Source organism: Oncorhynchus nerka, linkage group LG20 (genome assembly GCF_034236695.1).
Source record: "Oncorhynchus nerka isolate Pitt River linkage group LG20, Oner_Uvic_2.0, whole genome shotgun sequence".
NCBI lineage: Eukaryota > Metazoa > Chordata > Actinopteri > Salmoniformes > Salmonidae > Oncorhynchus > Oncorhynchus nerka.
Window position 1 is genome coordinate 28,708,424 of NC_088415.1, and position 17,866 is coordinate 28,726,289.

A 17,866-nucleotide genomic window follows, 5' to 3' on the forward strand; every position below is an offset into this window, starting at 1 on the left:
GACTTGGGTGACTGGAGTCTTTGACAATTTTTGGGGCCTTCCTAGTATATAGGTCCGCCTAGTATGTACGTCCTGGATGGCAGGAAGCTTGGCCCCAGTGATGTACTGGGCCATATGCACTACCCTCTGTAGCGCCTTACAGTCAGAACAAGACCAGTTGCCATACCAGGCAGTGATGCAATCGGTAGGGATGCTCTCGATGGTGCAGCTGTAGAGCTTTTTGAGGATCTGGGGACCCATGCCAAATCGTTCCAGTCTCCTGAGGGGGGAAAGGTGTTGTTATGCCCTCTTCAAAACTGTCTTGGTGTGTTTGGACCATGTTAGTTTGTTGGTGATGTGGACACCAAGGAACTTGAAATTCTCGACCCGCTCCACTTCAGCCCCGTCGATGTGAATAGGGGCCTGTACGGCCCTCCTTTTCCTGTATTACACGATAAGCTCCTTTGTCTTGCTCACATTGAGGGAGAGGTTGTTGTCCTGGCACTACACTGCCAGGTCTCTGACTTCCTCCTTATAGGCTGTCTCTTCGTTGTCATGATCAGGCCTACCAGTGATCACAAAAGAGTGATGAAAATAAGATTCTACTCCTGTACATTCATGCAGTTCATTTCAATATAAAGCTAACTCTACTGTAGGAAAAACCAATCTCAAAATGCAAATGTTCCTTACTTCATCACTGGGAAAGATGCAAAACCATCCACATTCCCCTCCCTCTCTTCCTCCATTCCACCTTCTTTCCACTCCACCCATCCATCCATTCTAATATAAAAATAGGTAGAATGCCCATATTTCCAGTTCAGGGCTGTGGTTTGTTGAGGTTGAGGTATGGATGTGTGTGGTGATGTGTGTGTCGTCCTGGGCTGGTTGGTACTGATCCTGACTGGCCACCAGCTGACTGAGGGAACCGGTCTGCAGCTTCCAGGGGACTACTCCATCTCTGGTCTCTTTCCCCTACACAAGTTGGCCCCCTCCAGCTCCAACCTACCAGACCTGGGAGCTTGTAAAGAGTAAGTACAATAGCAAAGATCTCACAAGAGGACATATTTTGTTCATCTATTTCCCTGGCATTTTAGTTAATTTTAGAGAATCAGGTTATTGGGACTTGAGTCAAACACTTTCTTTATATTATAGATTTATTTTGATTCTGCTTGCAATCAATTCTCTCCTGTTCAGAGGCAAATGTAATAAACATGGCTATCATTTGATACAAGCCATGAGATTCGCTTTGGAGGAGATCAACAACGGTACCAAAAACCAGCATCTTCTCCCAGGGGTATCACTGGGTTACCAGGCGTATGACACCTGCAATCAACCAGCCAGTGTGCTGGCCACCCTGGCCATGCTGGCCCAACAGTACCAGAGAACTTTAGGGAACAACACAGGTGGTGACCAGAGGGCAGTGGCAGTGATCGGGCCTGATAGTAGCAGTTACACCTTCACCCCTGCTGCAGTGCTGGGCTCTTATCTAGTGCCACAGGTACAGTGTATGGTCACCAGTAATACTAATGCTAATATCTATTCTCTCTAGACTAAGTATGGAATACAGTTGTGACCATTTGTTTTAGTCTTCTTTTGCTCTTCCTTTTGATCTTACTTGTTTTTTCAAACCTATTTATATATGTAAATATTTATTATATTCTATTCATATTTATCCTATACTTTATACTTTGTCCACCTCCTCTTCTTCTTCCTCCTCTTATTTATCCCCCCCTCCTCCTCCCCATCCTCCTCCTCCCTCTCCTCTTCCTCCTCCTCCTCCTCTTATCTGTGATATTTTTCCTAGATCTCCTATGAAGCCTCTAATGAGATGCTGAGTAACAAGCTCCTCTACCCAGCCTTCTTCCGCACCATCCCCAGTGACAAGAACCAGGTGGACGCCATGGTCCAGCTGCTGGTGCGTTTTAACTGGACCTGGATCGTTCTACTGGGCAGCGACGACTCCTACGGCCTCCAGGGCATAGAGAGTCTCTCCCTTCAGGCTGCTCACTTTGACATCTGCATCGCCTACCAAGGGGTCATCCCCGAACTCACCTCCGCCAACAACCAGACCATGAGGAACATAGTCAAGAACATTTTGAAGACCAAGGTCAACACTATTGTCGTGTTCTCCAGCAAGACCAAAGTCAGTCAGTTCTTCCCGTTTGTCATAGAGCAGGGTGTAACTGGTAAGGTGTGGATAGGGACAGAGGACTGGTCAGTCACCACTCTAGTGTCGGGAATACCAGGTATTCACACCATTGGGACTGTACTAGGCATCTCCATCAAATACACAGCAATAACTGGGTTTGAGGAGTTCAAAAGCCATGCTGTTCCAAAGTTACTTAGTGGCACCTCCAATGGCACGATGGACCTGAGTGTTGAATGTTTGCAAAATACGGACCTCTCCAGCATGGCAGCAGAAAACTTCTCTTTGGGGGACTATGACATCAAATCCTCTTATAATGTTTACAAAGCTGTATATGCTGTGGCACATGCACTGCATCAAGCACTTGATTGTGGCTTGGATGAATGCCAAAAGTCTGAAGTGCTACCTTGGCAGGTTAGTGTTTTCAAAATGGTGGTACTGTAGTCAAAAAGCCTGCTCTAAAGAAAGCGAAGTCCACTATACACTTGAACGCCATGTACTATTGGAAATCAACAGTAAACCATATTTACTATCACAGGTATGTTACAGTCATGTTTAGTACATGTTCTTTGTCTTCTGTCTATCCCTCAGCTTCTGCCACTGTTAAAGCAGGTGAGATTCTCTGTTGGGAACTCGTCTATTTACTTTAATGAGAACGGAGACCCGCCCACAGAATATGACATCGTGAACTGGATTTGGAGGGGAACAGAGTGGTCTCTCCGTGAGGTGGGCTCTTATACTGCAGACCCCACTGACCTCACAGTGGACCCTGCTCAAATTGAATGGGGTAGTGACGACGGATACACAGGAAAAGTAAAGGCTCAGAATTACAGCATTTGCGCAGTAGTATTATAATCATATCCATTGTCAGATGAAATTGCAGAATAGTTTTTGGGTACTATAGAAATAGAAAGAGAAAACCTTGGTTATAGGTGGACGAGGAACATCGGTGTGTGTTTCTGGGTGTGTCTAGGAGGTGCCTCCGTCGATATGCTCCCCAGAATGCCCCAAAGGACACAGGAAGCTGCAGACGGGACAACACAAGTGCTGCTTCGACTGCCTGGCCTGTGCTGCTCACAACTTCCTCAACAAGACTGGTGAGATTACAGATTACACCAACCAGTTGTCTTGTATGCCCATCCATTGTCCAAGCCCTGTCTGTTGAATAACATTCCATTTGTACTGTTTGAAAGTGTCCAGCAGGTGGCATATGTTGCCCTTCCATAAACTGCCTCCTATAGCAGGTGGTAGCACTAGTTTTCAAGTTTCAAGTTTTAATGTCACATGCACACAAGTACAGTAAAATGCCTTTCTTGCTAGCTATAACTCCAACAATGCAGTAATCAATAACAATGTAATACAAAAAATAACAAGGAACAACTAAAACACACAATATATAAAAATAAGAAACAATAAGAACACAATAAAGTAAGTAAGCATACTATATACAGGGTCACTTCCAATACCATATTTACAATGTGCAGAGATACTGGATTGATAGAGGTAGATACAATATGTATCAGGGTAAGGTGACTAGGCATCAGGATATATGATAAACAGAGTAGCAGCTGCATATATGATGATTGTATGTGAGTGTGTGTAGAGTCAGTATGTATGTGCGTTTTATGTGTGTGTGAGCAAATTATGGAGTGAGTGTTTATATGTGTGTTGGAGTATCAGTGTGTGTAGTGTGTAGGGCCCTTTGTGTGTGCATAGAGAATCAAATACAAAGGTCAACTCAGATAGTTTGTGTAGCCATTTCGTTAGCTATTTAGCAGTCTACTCGAATAACACATGATGGGAATACGATCTCTGATGGTGTTGTAATCACTGCTATCCATTCAATTATGGGGATGCTTTTAATCTCAATTAATTAATGTAGCTAAACCCCTTCATCTTTGGAAACGTGGTACTATAAATATTGAACTGACCCCAGCATTGATGTTATGGTATGTCACTCTTTAGGATCCACCCGGTGCCAGAAGTGTGAGCTTTACCAGTGGTCCCCAGCGGAGAGCGAGGTGTGTCTGGATCGGACGGTCCTAGTGCTGGCCTGGGGCGGTCCCCTGTCTATCGCCCTGCTACTCCTCCTGGCTCTGACCTTGCTCATAACCCTGGGGACAGGGGTCATCTTCCTCCTCAACCTGGGCACCCCTGTGGTCAAGTCGGCCGGCGGGCACACCTGCCTGGTGATGCTTCTAGCCCTAACCGCCGCGGCTGCCAGTGCCCTGTGTCACTTTGGCCTCCCGTCTCAGACTGACTGCCTTCTCAAGCAGCCTCTCTTCGTCTTCAGCTTCACCGTGTGTCTGGCTTGTGTCACCGTGCGTTCCTTCCAGGTAGTGTGCATCTTTAAGCTGTCCTCCAAGCTTCCTCGGGCCTATGATACCTGGGCTAAGAACCATGGGCCTGAAGTCACCGTCCTCGTTGTTTCCATGACAGTTTTGTTGATCTCTGTGCTCCGTGTTACTTTAAACCCCCCGTACCCCTCCCAGGACGTGGACTTCTACTCCGACAGCATTGTCACGGAGTGTAGTAACACCCTCTCCTCTTGGGCCATGATAGAGCTAGCCTATGTCTCTCTGCTCAGCACGCTCTGCTTCTCCTTCAGTTACATGGGAAAAGACCTGCCAGCCAACTACAACGAGGCCAAGTGTATGACCTTTAGTCTCATGATATACATGATCTCCTGGATCAGCTTCTTCACCATATATTTTGTCAGCAGGGGGGAATTTGCCATGGCCATGCATGTGCTGGCCATAGTGTCCAGTGTGCTCGGTATACTCGGTGGCTACTTCATGCCCAAGGTTTACATCATGGTGCTGAGGCCACAAATGAACACAACGGCCCATTTCCAAAACTGTATTCAGATTTATACCATGAACAAAGACTGAAAGATATGTTTTCATCGTAGAATTTGCGTTTTGCATTTCTGGATACCAATCCATTGTATGGCTTTAAAAATGACATAGTAATTGTTGCTCTGCTCTTAGCTGGTAGAAAATACATGTTGCCCTTGCACATTTAAGTGTATGTATAACTTTCTCTAACATGGTTGTCATGTAGCTTTGATAGCTTTTTAAAGCACTTATTTTTAAGTGTGTGTTTTTACTGGGGGGAATTGAGAAAACCAAAGCTAACCTTCTTTAGCTGCAGCTGGTGTTGTGGTCTTTCTTCAGTGTCTGTGTGTGACATGTCTGGTCTCCAAAATGTGGAAAAAGTTAAGGGGTCTGAATACTTTCCGAAGGCACTAGAGAGGTGCCTTGCCTTCTGTTGGTGTGAGTGCCCGCCTGTCTGTGTGCCCTCTCACTTGGTCACTGCGGTGGCAGGATTCAGGAGCTGGTACAGATCATTTAAACCCATACAGATGCCTACAGATGTAGGATCTTAATGTGAGCCCATTTGCTACAGCAGGAAAATAATCCTGCAGCCAAAGGAAGTGTGAATTATTGTGTGGATTATAATTAATGGACATTTTTGTATGGGTTGATACATTTCTCCTTAGGGCAAATCAAGTCTGAAATTTAAAAAAGCATTTAAAAAATAAAATTCAGTACACATTTTCATTCCCTGCAGTGCAGGAACATTCAGCAACAAATTGAGATCTTACATCGGTATAAGCCTCTGATTTGAAACCAGCTATCCAAAATACCCATACACATGTCCCATTGTGCTCTGCTTTAAACAGAGAATGAAAGAGGCTCTAGTGGCTGAAAAACTGTATTAGCATGGGCAGTGCCATTGAGGGCTTCCACCATTTTAATGTAGTCAACTGGGTGGGAGTTCCAACTTCATTGGCTGATCCCTGTTGGTGACCCTGTTGGAGTCATGTCCAACCGGGTCATCAGGAGGGATCAGCCCATCGTGAAGAAGAAAATTGACTAAGCCTCAATGGTGCTGCCACAGACGCTATAATTGTGAATATACAAAGATCTATCTATCTTTCTGGTTTTAAATCCAAATGTGTGAATCACTATGTACATTACATAAAGTGTAAATCAGAAGCACAGAAGCTAGGACACAATAGTCCGGTGTCCCATTGTGACATAGCTAGACTCCCATCCACAGGGGACGCACAGACTGAATGCACAACTAACCACAATTCCCAACCAATGCGTCTCTTGGTACGCATCCTCTAATCATTTGAATCTGTTGACAGTTGGAGAAATTGCTTTTGCTGCACTGAGAATTCGAAAAGTATAAAACCCAACGGTCCAATATTCTAGAACACTGCTGTGGTTACGTGTACAAGTTTGGTACTCTGATACTTGTTGCTTTAATCAATTAATATACTTTTCTTTGTATAGCGCTTTTTACTATTTGAAATAAAGAAATAAAGAAATAAAATAACTATTTGAAATAAAGAAATAACCTTGTTTTCCTTCTTTGTATTTCCTTAAAGGGCAATTCCACCACTTTTCAAAGTCATACTCGTTATCTCCAGCACCATATCAGTGTAAACATATAGTACCAGTCAAAAGTTTGGACACACCTACTCATTCAACGGTTTTTCTTTTTCTACAATAAAATGTAGAAATGTGCTATTTCCATATTTGTAGACATTGATATAGCTTTGGAGAGAATTAATATGATTTTGAAAAGTGGTAGAATTTCCCTTTAATGTGTTAACGTGTCTTTTCCATAACGCAAAACATCCATAATTAACCCAAGCCTCTTAGGGGGAAACTATTGCTACAGTTATATGTGAATTTTCCAGAATTTGTATATCAAAATTGACAAGACATTTAGTTGAAGGGGATCATATGAACTGATTAGAATAGAATTGATTAATAGCAACATCCACTACAAGTTGCTAAAAAATAAGAATCCTGGTCAAAAGACTCAAATGATTATGTATTTAAAAATAATTGTTGTTTTAAAACCAAAGTTAACCCTCTTAAGATGCAGCTAGTTTGGTGGTCTTTCTTCAGTGTCTGTGTGGCATATGTCTGGCCTCTCTTTAGAAAAATAGAAAGTGGTAATACAGTGCCTTCGGAAAGTATTCAGACCCATTGACTTTTTCCACATTTTGTTACATTACAGCCTTATTCAAAAATGTATTAAATCCATTTTTTCCTAATCAATCTACACACAATATCCCATAATGACAAAGCAAAAACAGTTTTTTTATAAATAAAAAACTGAACTATCACATTCCCGCTATTTTCAGACCGTTTACTCAGTACTTTGTTGAAGCACCTTTGGCAGTGATTACAGCCTCGAGTCTTCTTGGGTATGACACTACTTGGTACACCTGTATTTCGGGAGTTTCTCCCATTCTTCTCTACAGATCCTCTCAATATTTGTCAGGTTGGATGAGGATCTCTGCTGCACAGCTATTTTCAGGGCTCTCCAGGGATGTTCGATTGGGTTCAAGTCCGGGCTCTGATTGGGCCACTCAAGGATTTTCAAAGACTTGTCCCGAAGCCACTCTTGCATTGTCTTGGCTGTGTACTTAGGGTCGGTGTCCTGTTGGAAGTTGAACCTTCGCCCCAGTCTGAGCTCCTGAGTACTCTGGAACAGGTTTACATTAAAGATCTCTCTGTACTTTGCTCCGTTCATCTTTGCCTCTATCCTGACTAGTCTCCCAGTGCCTGCTACTGAAACACATCCCCACAGCATTTTGCCACCACCAAGCTTCACCGTAGGGATGGTGCCAGGTTTCCTCCAGACGTGACACCTGGCATTCAGGCCAAAGAGTTCAATCTTGGTTTCATCAGACCAGAGAATCTTGGTGCCTTTTGGCAAACTCCAAGCAGGATGTCATGTGCCTTTTACTGAGGAGTGGTTTCGGTCTGGTCACTCTACCATAAAGGCCAGATTGGTGGAGTGCTGCATAGATGGTTGTCCTTCTGGAAGGTTCTCCCATCTCCACAGGGGAGCTCTAGAGCTCTGTCAGAGTGACCATTGGGTTCTTGGTCACCTCCCTTTCCAAATCATGTCCAATCAATTTAATTTACCACAGTTGTACTCTAATCAAGTTGAAGAAACATTTCAAGGATGATCAATGGAAACAGGATGCACCTGAGCTCAATTTCGAGTCTCACAGCAAAGGCTCTGAATACTTATGTAAATCAGGTATTTCTCTTTTTTATCTGTTATACATTTGCAAACATTTCTAAAAACCTGTTTTTGCTTTGTCATTATGGGGTATTGTGTGTAAATTGCTGAGATTTTTTATTTATTTGATACATTTTAGAACAAGGCTGTAACATAACAAAATGTGGAAAAAGTCAAGGGGTCTGAATACTTTCTGAAGGCACTGTACGGGCAGGCCATAGAGAGGTGCCTTGCCTTCTGTTGGTGTGAGTGCCCGTCTGTCTGTGTGCCCTCTCACTGGGTATCTGTGGTGGCAGGATTCAGGAGCTCAATGGGACAGCTGATTTAAACCCATATACAGATGCCTATAAAGGGAAACTATTGCAAAAATTGTATGTGGATTTTCCTGAATTTGTTAATCAAATGTGAGAAGACATTTCATGGAGGAGGATCATATGAACTGGTTAGAACAGAATTGGTGGACTGCAAGATCCACTACAATTTGGTCAAAAAGAACAATCCTGGACAAAAGACAGGTTGTTATTATAGTTTCATTGTCATACACGTCATACATAGTTTTAAGAGCTTCTTTAATGCTTCTTTCAGAACAATAGCAACAGTGCTATTACAAAGTATACCAACACACTAGTCCCTTTATAAAAGATACATCCATCCAAACATAATAACATATTAATAATAAAAGAGAAATATCCTCAAATAATTGCTGGCGAAAATACAGTAGCATATTGTAGTTACTGGTTAAGTCTAGCATAACACATGAACTCCACTGGAGTAAGCAATCATTTCACCATCAATTCAAATTTCACAATAAAATATCATAACTCAATAATTACCTAAATTCTTCAATACAAACAAAAAAAACTGACAAAACAAGTAGGAGAAATAACAATCTTCACAAAAAAGTGACAACCCTCACTTCAAATATGCCAGAAATCAAATGTGCCACACATATATGGCCATCAATGTGATGAGACAATAAGAGCTCAGTAACGGTGGAGGAGGTTGGAAATGCATATTTCCTACATAGTGAGGGACATACAGTCCAGTGTTTCCCTCAGGTTTTACAGTGATTCCAGTAACTCTCTCTACCAGGGCCTCCAGACTGGACCTTTAACTCCTTTGTCCTGGAGCTTGGCGGTGGCACGGAAGATGGAGGAGACTGGGGAAGTGGAGCGGCCCATCGGGCTGCTGCAGGATATCTGGGCCTGGGAGGAGAGCTGCTGTTGGAGCCACTGAAGAGGTCCAGCGGAAGTGGTGGTGGTGTCTCTCTTGGGGCTTCCAGAGAGGAACTGCAGAGACTCCCTCCAGCACTGTGAGTAACCCTCGCTGTAGTCCCTCTGAGATGGAGCCGGCTGCGGCTGCTGCTGCTGCCTCAGGAATCTCACGGTCATCTCCAGGATGTCGGCTTTCTCCAGCTTGGTATTGGGGTCCTCTTTGTGGAACTCCTTCTCCAGGATGAGCTTGAGCTGCTCTATGCAGCCGTTAATGCGATCTTGACGCATCTTCTCCACGATGGGTTTCCTTATCTGAGGAGGCAGAGAAGAACATTTGATTAGTCAACAGTTCTAATATATGACAACAAGAAATTCAGTCAAATACTATAAAAAGCCATAATATACATGAATATACACATTTTATACTGTATATACACACATACATTGATTGAACCTAACACATACATTAATGTATTTTTCTGCGAACTTCAGATGGTGGAAAGAGGAAGTTAAGCAGGGAGCCATGTCTGCGTGAGAGAGTGACAGGTCTGTTGGCTACTTTTCCTGGGCTGCAGAGTGTGGTCTGGGACCTCTGAGGGATCTCTCCCCCTTTATATAGCAAGGGATTAGCATGACAAAGCCATGTGGCCCAGGCCCAGCTGGGGTTCCCACACTACTGAGACCACAGAGCTGCCCATCGCAACAATAGGAGAAACATCAATAACTTGATGGGTAATGGGGTAGTAGAGGCAATACAGTGATGTTTCCCAAGATAAGCAGCAACTATTGATTAATATGACAAGAATACATTATATATGCAATTAACATTCAACATAATGACAGGTAAAAACAAGTGAAACGAAGACACACTTTTGAAGGGAAGAGCCCTCTTCAAAGAGACTAATTTAGACCATAAAGAAAATATCTAAATTAGACAATAAAGAAAATATCTAATTTAGACCATAAAGAATATATTTGTTGCATAGTTTCGACAAAAGACATAACATCCGGATACAATTCATTTTATTTAAGCAGCCAATTGTGTAATAGAGTGTTTACAACACATTTTAAAGTTAGTGTTATAATAACCAGTAGGCTAGTATTGTTATGAAATGATACTAATGTTAAATTATGCTAATGTTAAATTATGCTAATGTCTGATACAGAAGACAATCACATAGACACAGGCTGTCGCTGTGTTGGAATGTGGGGATCACACACACTTATGTATACTTCAGACTTTTTCACACATCCAGCTGTATGCGGAGGGAGGAGGTTGTGTGCCCACACACACACCACACTGTCCTCACACTCACCCCTCGCACACACTCCGTCCAGACAAGCAGTCTCCCCACTGACAGACAGTTGAGTCATTGAACCATTGTGTTATCTGTTGTCTGTTATATCTGTTATATCTGTTCTCATTGGCTGTTGAGTGTGGGAAAGCTCAAGACAACTCATGCCCACGCGTGGATTTATTGCACCCAGGAAAGGTTCATTCAAGAACGTATTATCTCACAGCAACAGTTTATTTTTCCAATTGAATGTAGCCCTATAACTGAAGAGTTATTATATCTCCTGGAGGTAAATATTATGGCATTGAATACAAAGAAGAGGCACTACAGTGTAACACTGTAACTAATAAGATAAATGGATACTTTCCCAAGATAAATCCCAGAACTTCTATCTATGATCTTTGATGGACTATGTGCTGCTGGGCCAGGGTGGGGAGACTGGGGACAATGCCACAGTCACTGGCACTATGCCATGGTTGTGGTTCAGGCAGCGCAAAGGTCACAGATGTGTGGCCTGGCCTGTGGGTGCTGTGAGGAGAAGTCTCTCCTCCTAGTTTCCCACCAGTCACCAGCACTGGGGTAGATGAGCTACAAAAGCCAGGCCGCTCCCCCAATGACCCATTGGGAATGTTAATTGATCCTTTGTCACATGACAAACAGAAACCCTATGTCACAGACCATCTGGAAAAAATCTAGTTAATGGTGCCTTGCACATCGACAAAGAGCTACACGATCACCCTGTATTTTTCTTCCACTTTGGCCTGGATGAACATTGAACGTTTTCCATGAAGTCAGTTAGAGCTACTCATAAAGGGGAATTTGTCAACTTCATCTATACAAAAATGATTTACCTGTTAGCTAGACATTCCCTTTTGGGCTAGCCGTGAATTGACCACATTGACAGTGTGGTGACGAGACAGTTTTGGCTAGCCTTTGTCCGTGGCTCTTTAAGTTTGTGTGAACAGTGACCCACCCACAGACTCAATTCCTGCCATACACTCTGGACTGCCAGGCCTGTGGAGGAGTAAGGCAGGTTCCCATCAGCCCTCTGCCTTTGGGAGTGTGCTAGCCCCTGTTTCCCACACTCTCTGTCCATTCACTGGCCTCAATAAGGGGACAATAGAAGTGTGTCTTGTTACACATCACATTAGCCACGGTGTTTGATCTCTGGTTGAAGGGAGAGAGGGGACCATAGTCACCGCCAGACCATCTGCAGGACTAACCCTGAGAAACTTCAGCAATGCCACTGCGGGAGGGGGGGGGGGGGTGTAATACATGTGACTCAGCTAGTCATGGCCTAGACGGACGACCATGATTAGTTGATTATTTGTATCTGGTTTGTTAGCAAAGAGGTTGGAACAAAAACTTGACAAAAATAGTTAAAATATTAAAGTTTAAGGTCATCGAAGTTTACTCTTCTTAAGAACTATATAGATGTTCAAGTTGGTGACTCACTTTTTTGCCACTACTCTGCACTGTTGTTCCATTATTACAATCACCCTAAATTTACTGCTAAAGATCAGGACATACTATATATCATACGATATTAATCACATCCCTTAATCCATAGTGTGATTAATTGGTGTGACAGAACCAGTTAAAAATAATAGGTTATGTTCTATATGAGTGAAGTATAGGCATATATAGTAGATAGGATATACATTTAGACAGGTGTCCTCAGTAATGTGGTGTTCTTGATGGGAGCCCTTCATTGTTATGGTCATGCATTCCTCTGACAAAAAGTCATTATTTTAGGCACAGATTTTGTCCAACCACAAATAAACAATAGGTTTCAAGGTTGGGGTTTGTCAACCAGGAACCAATATCGATCTGACATCTCTGGGCAGTGGGATAGGTGCTCCTCACAATCTAGATTTAGGTTTGTGAATATAGTCAATCAATATACTTACTAGATAGATGGATGAAAAAGTTAGCCACTACTGATGTCATCACAGTGGATGTGGGTGGTGAACTTTGTGCAGATATGAGTTGATACGACAGAGAAAATAGAGCCAGAAATGTAAATGTTGAGAAACTTCAATTGAAGTTAATTTATTTTCAAAAGCTTGATGACATGTCACTCCAAATAGTGTAATTTAAATCAATAAAGACAAACAAACAAACTTACACAAACTCGTGTTGAATACACAACATCCCTTTATGAATGGGGTCTCTTCGAAGTTAGAATGAACATTTTAGCATTTTCCTTGAACATTGAATATTTGTATTATTAATAACATACATTTTACATAATCATGACATGATGTACATTTAAAGTAGATTCATTGGATCCATTTGTAGCATAATATTCATACATCACCAAATTGATACATTGTATCATTGTGACAATTTATTGTAAATAGTTTTTTTTTTAATGCAAAAAAAACAGGTGGTGTCACAGACACCAAATAAACAGTAGCAACCCATTATGGGTTAGACATACAATAAAAGTATGTTATTAGCATAATTTAACTCTGTTTGTACTTTCAGAGTTGTCGTTCTCAGACAAGAACATGCATAATAGTAACACTGTTAATTCAGTGTACATTTTCATATACAGAGTATGTATCCAAACCAATCTGAATCATTTCATAGAATCCTTCCTTTCAAAGGAATACTGGCAAAATATGCCCTTGCTTCATCTGGATGAAGACTACCGACGTAGCATCTCTTGCCAAATGCAAAAGAATTAGACCTTCGTCACTCCGAACACCACTGTCCATGCCTGTCATAATATAGACTGGCCTGTCCAATTCCGTTTGTCTGACATGAAAAAGTTTGAAGCATTGCTCTACCAGGGCCTCCAGAGTGGATGGGAGACGGAGCTCATCACACCCTTGGTGGTGGCCTGGTGGACTGGGGAGCCCGGCGGGGAGAAGGACCAGGGAGCCTGACTGTGTTGGCTGGATGTCTGCAGGCTCTGGAAGTGGCTCAGCAGCGAGTTGTAGGACTGTGTCTTCACCTCACACTGAGACAGGAAGCTGACAGCGTCCTGCACACAGCGAGAGTAGCCCTCATTGGCTGCTGCAGTGGAGGAACTTCCTGCCTGCTGCTGGCGGCTCAGGAAATAGACAGTCATCTCCAAGATGTCGGCCTTCTCTTGCTTGGAGTCGGGCTGCTGGCGGAGGAACTCGGGACCCAGGAGGGACTTGAGCTGCTCGATGCTGGTGTTGATGCGGTCCCTACGCATCTTCTCCACCACTGGCTTCCTTATCTGCACAAAGAGAAAACAAGGAACAATTTAGTCAACTTGATCTGCCCTGTACTAGTATCAACAGCAATAGGATAAGAAAGAAATGTATTTATGTATTCAAAGACTTAAAAGCATTTGTTTACCTTAGTAAGTGAGAGGTGCTGCTTAGGGTTAGTCATCTGTCTAATCATAGTTGGTGCCAATGGATTTAGCAGTAGTAGTTCTTTTGAGCTGAAGTCTCAGTAAAGAGCCAATTGGATATGTGCTGTCTTCCCTCTGGTTCTCCCTCCTATTTATACTCCTAAATCTCCATATGAATGTGTGGGTCTTGGGCTTGTTGGAGTTTCTCACAGTCCGGAGCCAATGAGAGGGCTGGGAATGGCATTGATAGATGCTGGGCTGCCACATGCTCAATGAAGTGTTTATTGCTGAGGGGACAAAGAGTGTGCCTCCAGGGAGCAGGTGGAGGGATGGGGAGGGAGAGGGATGGGTGGGAGGGAGGGAGAGGGAGTGGAGGGAGGGGGGCGGACATGGCGCCGCGTTGTGGATCTGGGAAAGTGGTGACCCCAGAGGAAGGAGTGTGCTCGTCTCTTGCCAGGATCACAGAATAAAGGGTGAGCACAAAGTGCTTTGGCACAGGGCACACGTGGGTGTGAGACTGAGATAGGACTGTGAGTCAAATAGCTCATGGGGCTACTGTGTGTCCACTAGCTTAATCAAAAAGGTTGCTTTCAGATCCATGAAGATCTGTTCATTCCCTTGGATCTTTGGTGCCATGTCATGTAAAGATGTATTAATGGGTTGGTTGATTGGGCAACATTAAGTTTTAAGTTCAACTTTGGTGTGATCTGTATATTTGTCAGGTAGTAGATTTATGTGTTATAAACATTGCACAGTTGTAACTGCCATAAATAGTCTGCATTGTAACCCAGTATTTATCCAGCATTGAGTTTTGGAAACCAACACATGTAGATATAGATTGCCAGCGTTGCTACAGCACACACCTGCTCGCTCTGCCTGTGTCCCAGTCACACACTCCCCCTTCCTGCCCCAGTGGAACGTGAGAGCCGCCGTGCTCCTGTGCTTCCCACACTTCAGTGTTAATGACACTGAGGCGAACACACAAAGGAAGTGTGCCCCGTCAAACAAAGCTCGAGTGACCAGGGCCCCCCTCCTCCCTACTGCCCATGCACAGTGCAGTCAACAAGGCTCTCATAGGGATCTCACAGGAACACCATCTGGACAGATAGGACACTTATCACCCAATGGACCATGTGAGACCTGCTTTGTGAGAAACAGGGAGATGAAATAGAATGAGTGAGAAAGTAAGAGAAGGAAATAAAATAAAAAGTCAAACTTCAAAGGCTTTTAGATATTATGATGACTATTTGACTAATACATGAAAATGTACGATTTTATATTATAAACTGGGTGTTTTCGAGCCCTGAATGCTGATAGGCTGACAGCCATGGTATATCTGACCGCATACCAGGGGTATGACAAAACATTTATTTTTACTGATCCAATGATGTTGGTAACCAGTTTATAATAGCAAAAAGGCACATCGGGGGTTTGTGATATATGGCCAATATACCACGGCTAAGGACTGTATCCAGGCACTCCGCGTTGCGTTGTGCTTAAGAACAGCCCTTAGCCGTGGTATATTGGCCATGTACCAAACCCCCTTGGGCCTTATTGCTTAATTATACTATTACCACCAAATCAAATAGTCAATGTGAATTTATAATATCAATTTAGCAATACCATTTTAAAGGGCACCTCCAACCTGTTCATTTGGATCAGGGCCATTGTATTTAATTAATTCATGCACTTCTTATTGCCACATGAAATACACAGAGTCATCCTCATTTCAAAGCAGGCAAAACACAAAGATCTTACAGCACATTCAACATGACAGAGCTCTATGCTGACCTTTTTTTTTACAAGAAGCACACGTGCGCCTAAGTTGAAAACTATAGGCGAACACAAAGAAATGTAGGAGCACAATGAAAAATATTTGAGGTAATAAAGCTAGAATCGTACATTTAAATTCCAGGTCACACATCAAAATATTTAAGCTCATATGTGAGTAAAATGGTCGCACTGTGGAGCCCTGCATGAAGGACCAACAGACCCGGTAAAGACCACATCAAATGGACCTGGATATTAAACTGATGAGAAGATGTTCATCTTATGGGAGGTATATACTCTGAGGTTATTTAACATATGTTTCCCTTCTTTGTTCCCACAGTGGTAAAGAGAGAAAGTGCACTGACAGGGTGGAGAAACTTTACACTGAGCTCAAGAGCCAATGCCACAACGGGGTCTCCAGCACAGACGTGTGGGACACGTCCTTCTCAGTCAAGAGTCCCCTGCTCTTCCACAATGGCTACTCAAAGTACTCCAGAGATACTCTACGACTGTCTCCATTACCTGTTGAAGATGTTGCCCCACTGTTTATCCAGTTAGGATCTCCATGGAAACACCAAAACCAGCAGTGGGACTGCGCATAGTAACCATGAGCAGTTTTTGTAGCCTATGCAAAGTTACTCTCACACCAAATCCATCTTTATCTCTGGAAGAACTAAAGATGTGGACTATGTCAATTGTTGTGGACTATTTTGCAACTGAAATGATTGGGATATTTTTTTTTTACGATAAAATGATGTATATATTTTTCCAGAGACTATTATTGATAAAGTGATTGACTTTTAATCTATGGTCTTTTGTAAAAATAGAGTTTAGTCTCCATACTGTATGTATATGCTGTCCAGACTGTGATATTCTTTGGTCAATAAAATAACCATAAAATGTGCATTGTAGGCCTTAAGAAAAGCATGAATTGCTTTAGTATTCATTGAAGACTACTCTCTGAAAAAAAGAGTTGAAACGGAAAGCCATATTCCTTCATACAAAAGGAACAATATTGTTTTTTATGCCTATGCTTATGTTGAAATAAGTATAGTATAGGCCAAGGGCGCAACTTTGGTTTTAGAAGTGCGGGGGACATCTTTTTTTTAGAATTTTATCAAGTCGGATAAACACTCCAAACAGCCTACCCGAATGCTCGGAGTTGTCCACGCGGTCCTAAAGCACGCCTTTGCCTTGTTTGGTATCACATTCCATTGATAAACCCATGGGGGTCAAAAATGCATGTCCCCCCTTCCCCAGTGAAAGTTGCGCCCCTGGTATAGGCTACAGTAGAGCCTCATGGTAGGCTAGATCACAAGTGAAATTATATTTTTGATATGCAATGTTTTTCCTGTGAGCGTGGCAGTTTTTAGCTGAGCGGTAGGAAAGGCCCGAGCGGATTTCCAACCGCTCAACTCAACTCACATGCTCTGATCCCATGTGCACAGAGACTGGCGGTACTACAGTTTAAAACTGATGCCAAGCCCAGAAAGACAATTCCCACAGACGCTCCCATAGAGAAGTACATTTACAACATTCCTAAAATGATCACCTTTGTGCAAAAAATATCAATATTTTTTTTGCATGAATTGTCTTTGAGGGTTATTATTTTTTAATCACTCACAGCCGAAGTAATTAACGTTTTATCTTCATGCTGATACATGGACGAGATTGGCTCACAATGCACACGCAGAAGGAATGGAACAGTGGAATCACTCATGCACTCTTGTCCAGTACCTGCTCTTAGTGATCTAATATCACAGTCTCAGGTGAGCGTAATTTGTTTTCGTGAATTATCGTAACTGTTTGTGGCTAGACAAGCTAGCTAGTTGAGTGTCTTGATAATGAAAATCTAGCCAGCTAATGTTAATTTATGTGCACAGCCGCTAGGTTAATTTCAATAGAATTTCATGCTAGCTAGCGGTTTCCACTAGATAGCACAGCCACAAAGTCCAAATGGTTTGTCGTAAAAAATGCATATTGTAGCGACCCGCACAGACAGCTGTGTTAGGTGTTAGGCTAGGAGGTGGTTGTGTTGTACTGACCAGTACCCGGTGTTCGCGGGGTCCGA

The 17,866-nt window shown here is 42.8% G+C and overlaps 3 protein-coding genes across 3 annotated transcripts; 1 reads left to right on the forward strand and 2 right to left on the reverse strand.

Moving 5' to 3' along the window:
- Positions 1 to 825: 825 nt before the first annotated feature.
- LOC115101643 (taste receptor type 1 member 1-like) lies at positions 826 to 6,349 on the forward strand. The gene is made up of 6 exons (XM_029621102.2): positions 826 to 1,007; positions 1,174 to 1,477; positions 1,784 to 2,539; positions 2,717 to 2,938; positions 3,099 to 3,222; positions 4,091 to 6,349. The coding sequence occupies exons 1-6, from the start codon at positions 826 to 828 to the stop codon at positions 5,014 to 5,016; spliced, it is 2,514 nt and encodes an 837-aa protein (XP_029476962.2). The 3' UTR covers positions 5,017 to 6,349.
- A 2,417-nt stretch (positions 6,350 to 8,766) lies between these two features.
- On the reverse strand, positions 8,767 to 9,963 carry LOC115101644 (transcription factor HES-5-like). Its single transcript, XM_029621103.2, has 2 exons — positions 9,862 to 9,963; positions 8,767 to 9,708 (listed from the first exon to the last, which is right to left on the reverse strand). The coding sequence occupies exons 1-2, from the start codon at positions 9,919 to 9,921 to the stop codon at positions 9,268 to 9,270; spliced, it is 501 nt and encodes a 166-aa protein (XP_029476963.2). The 5' UTR covers positions 9,922 to 9,963; the 3' UTR covers positions 8,767 to 9,267.
- A 2,749-nt stretch (positions 9,964 to 12,712) lies between these two features.
- On the reverse strand, positions 12,713 to 14,151 carry LOC115101645 (transcription factor HES-5-like). The gene is made up of 2 exons (XM_029621105.2): positions 14,028 to 14,151; positions 12,713 to 13,905 (listed from the first exon to the last, which is right to left on the reverse strand). The coding sequence occupies exons 1-2, from the start codon at positions 14,073 to 14,075 to the stop codon at positions 13,483 to 13,485; spliced, it is 471 nt and encodes a 156-aa protein (XP_029476965.1). The 5' UTR covers positions 14,076 to 14,151; the 3' UTR covers positions 12,713 to 13,482.
- Positions 14,152 to 17,866: the final 3,715 nt, after the last annotated feature.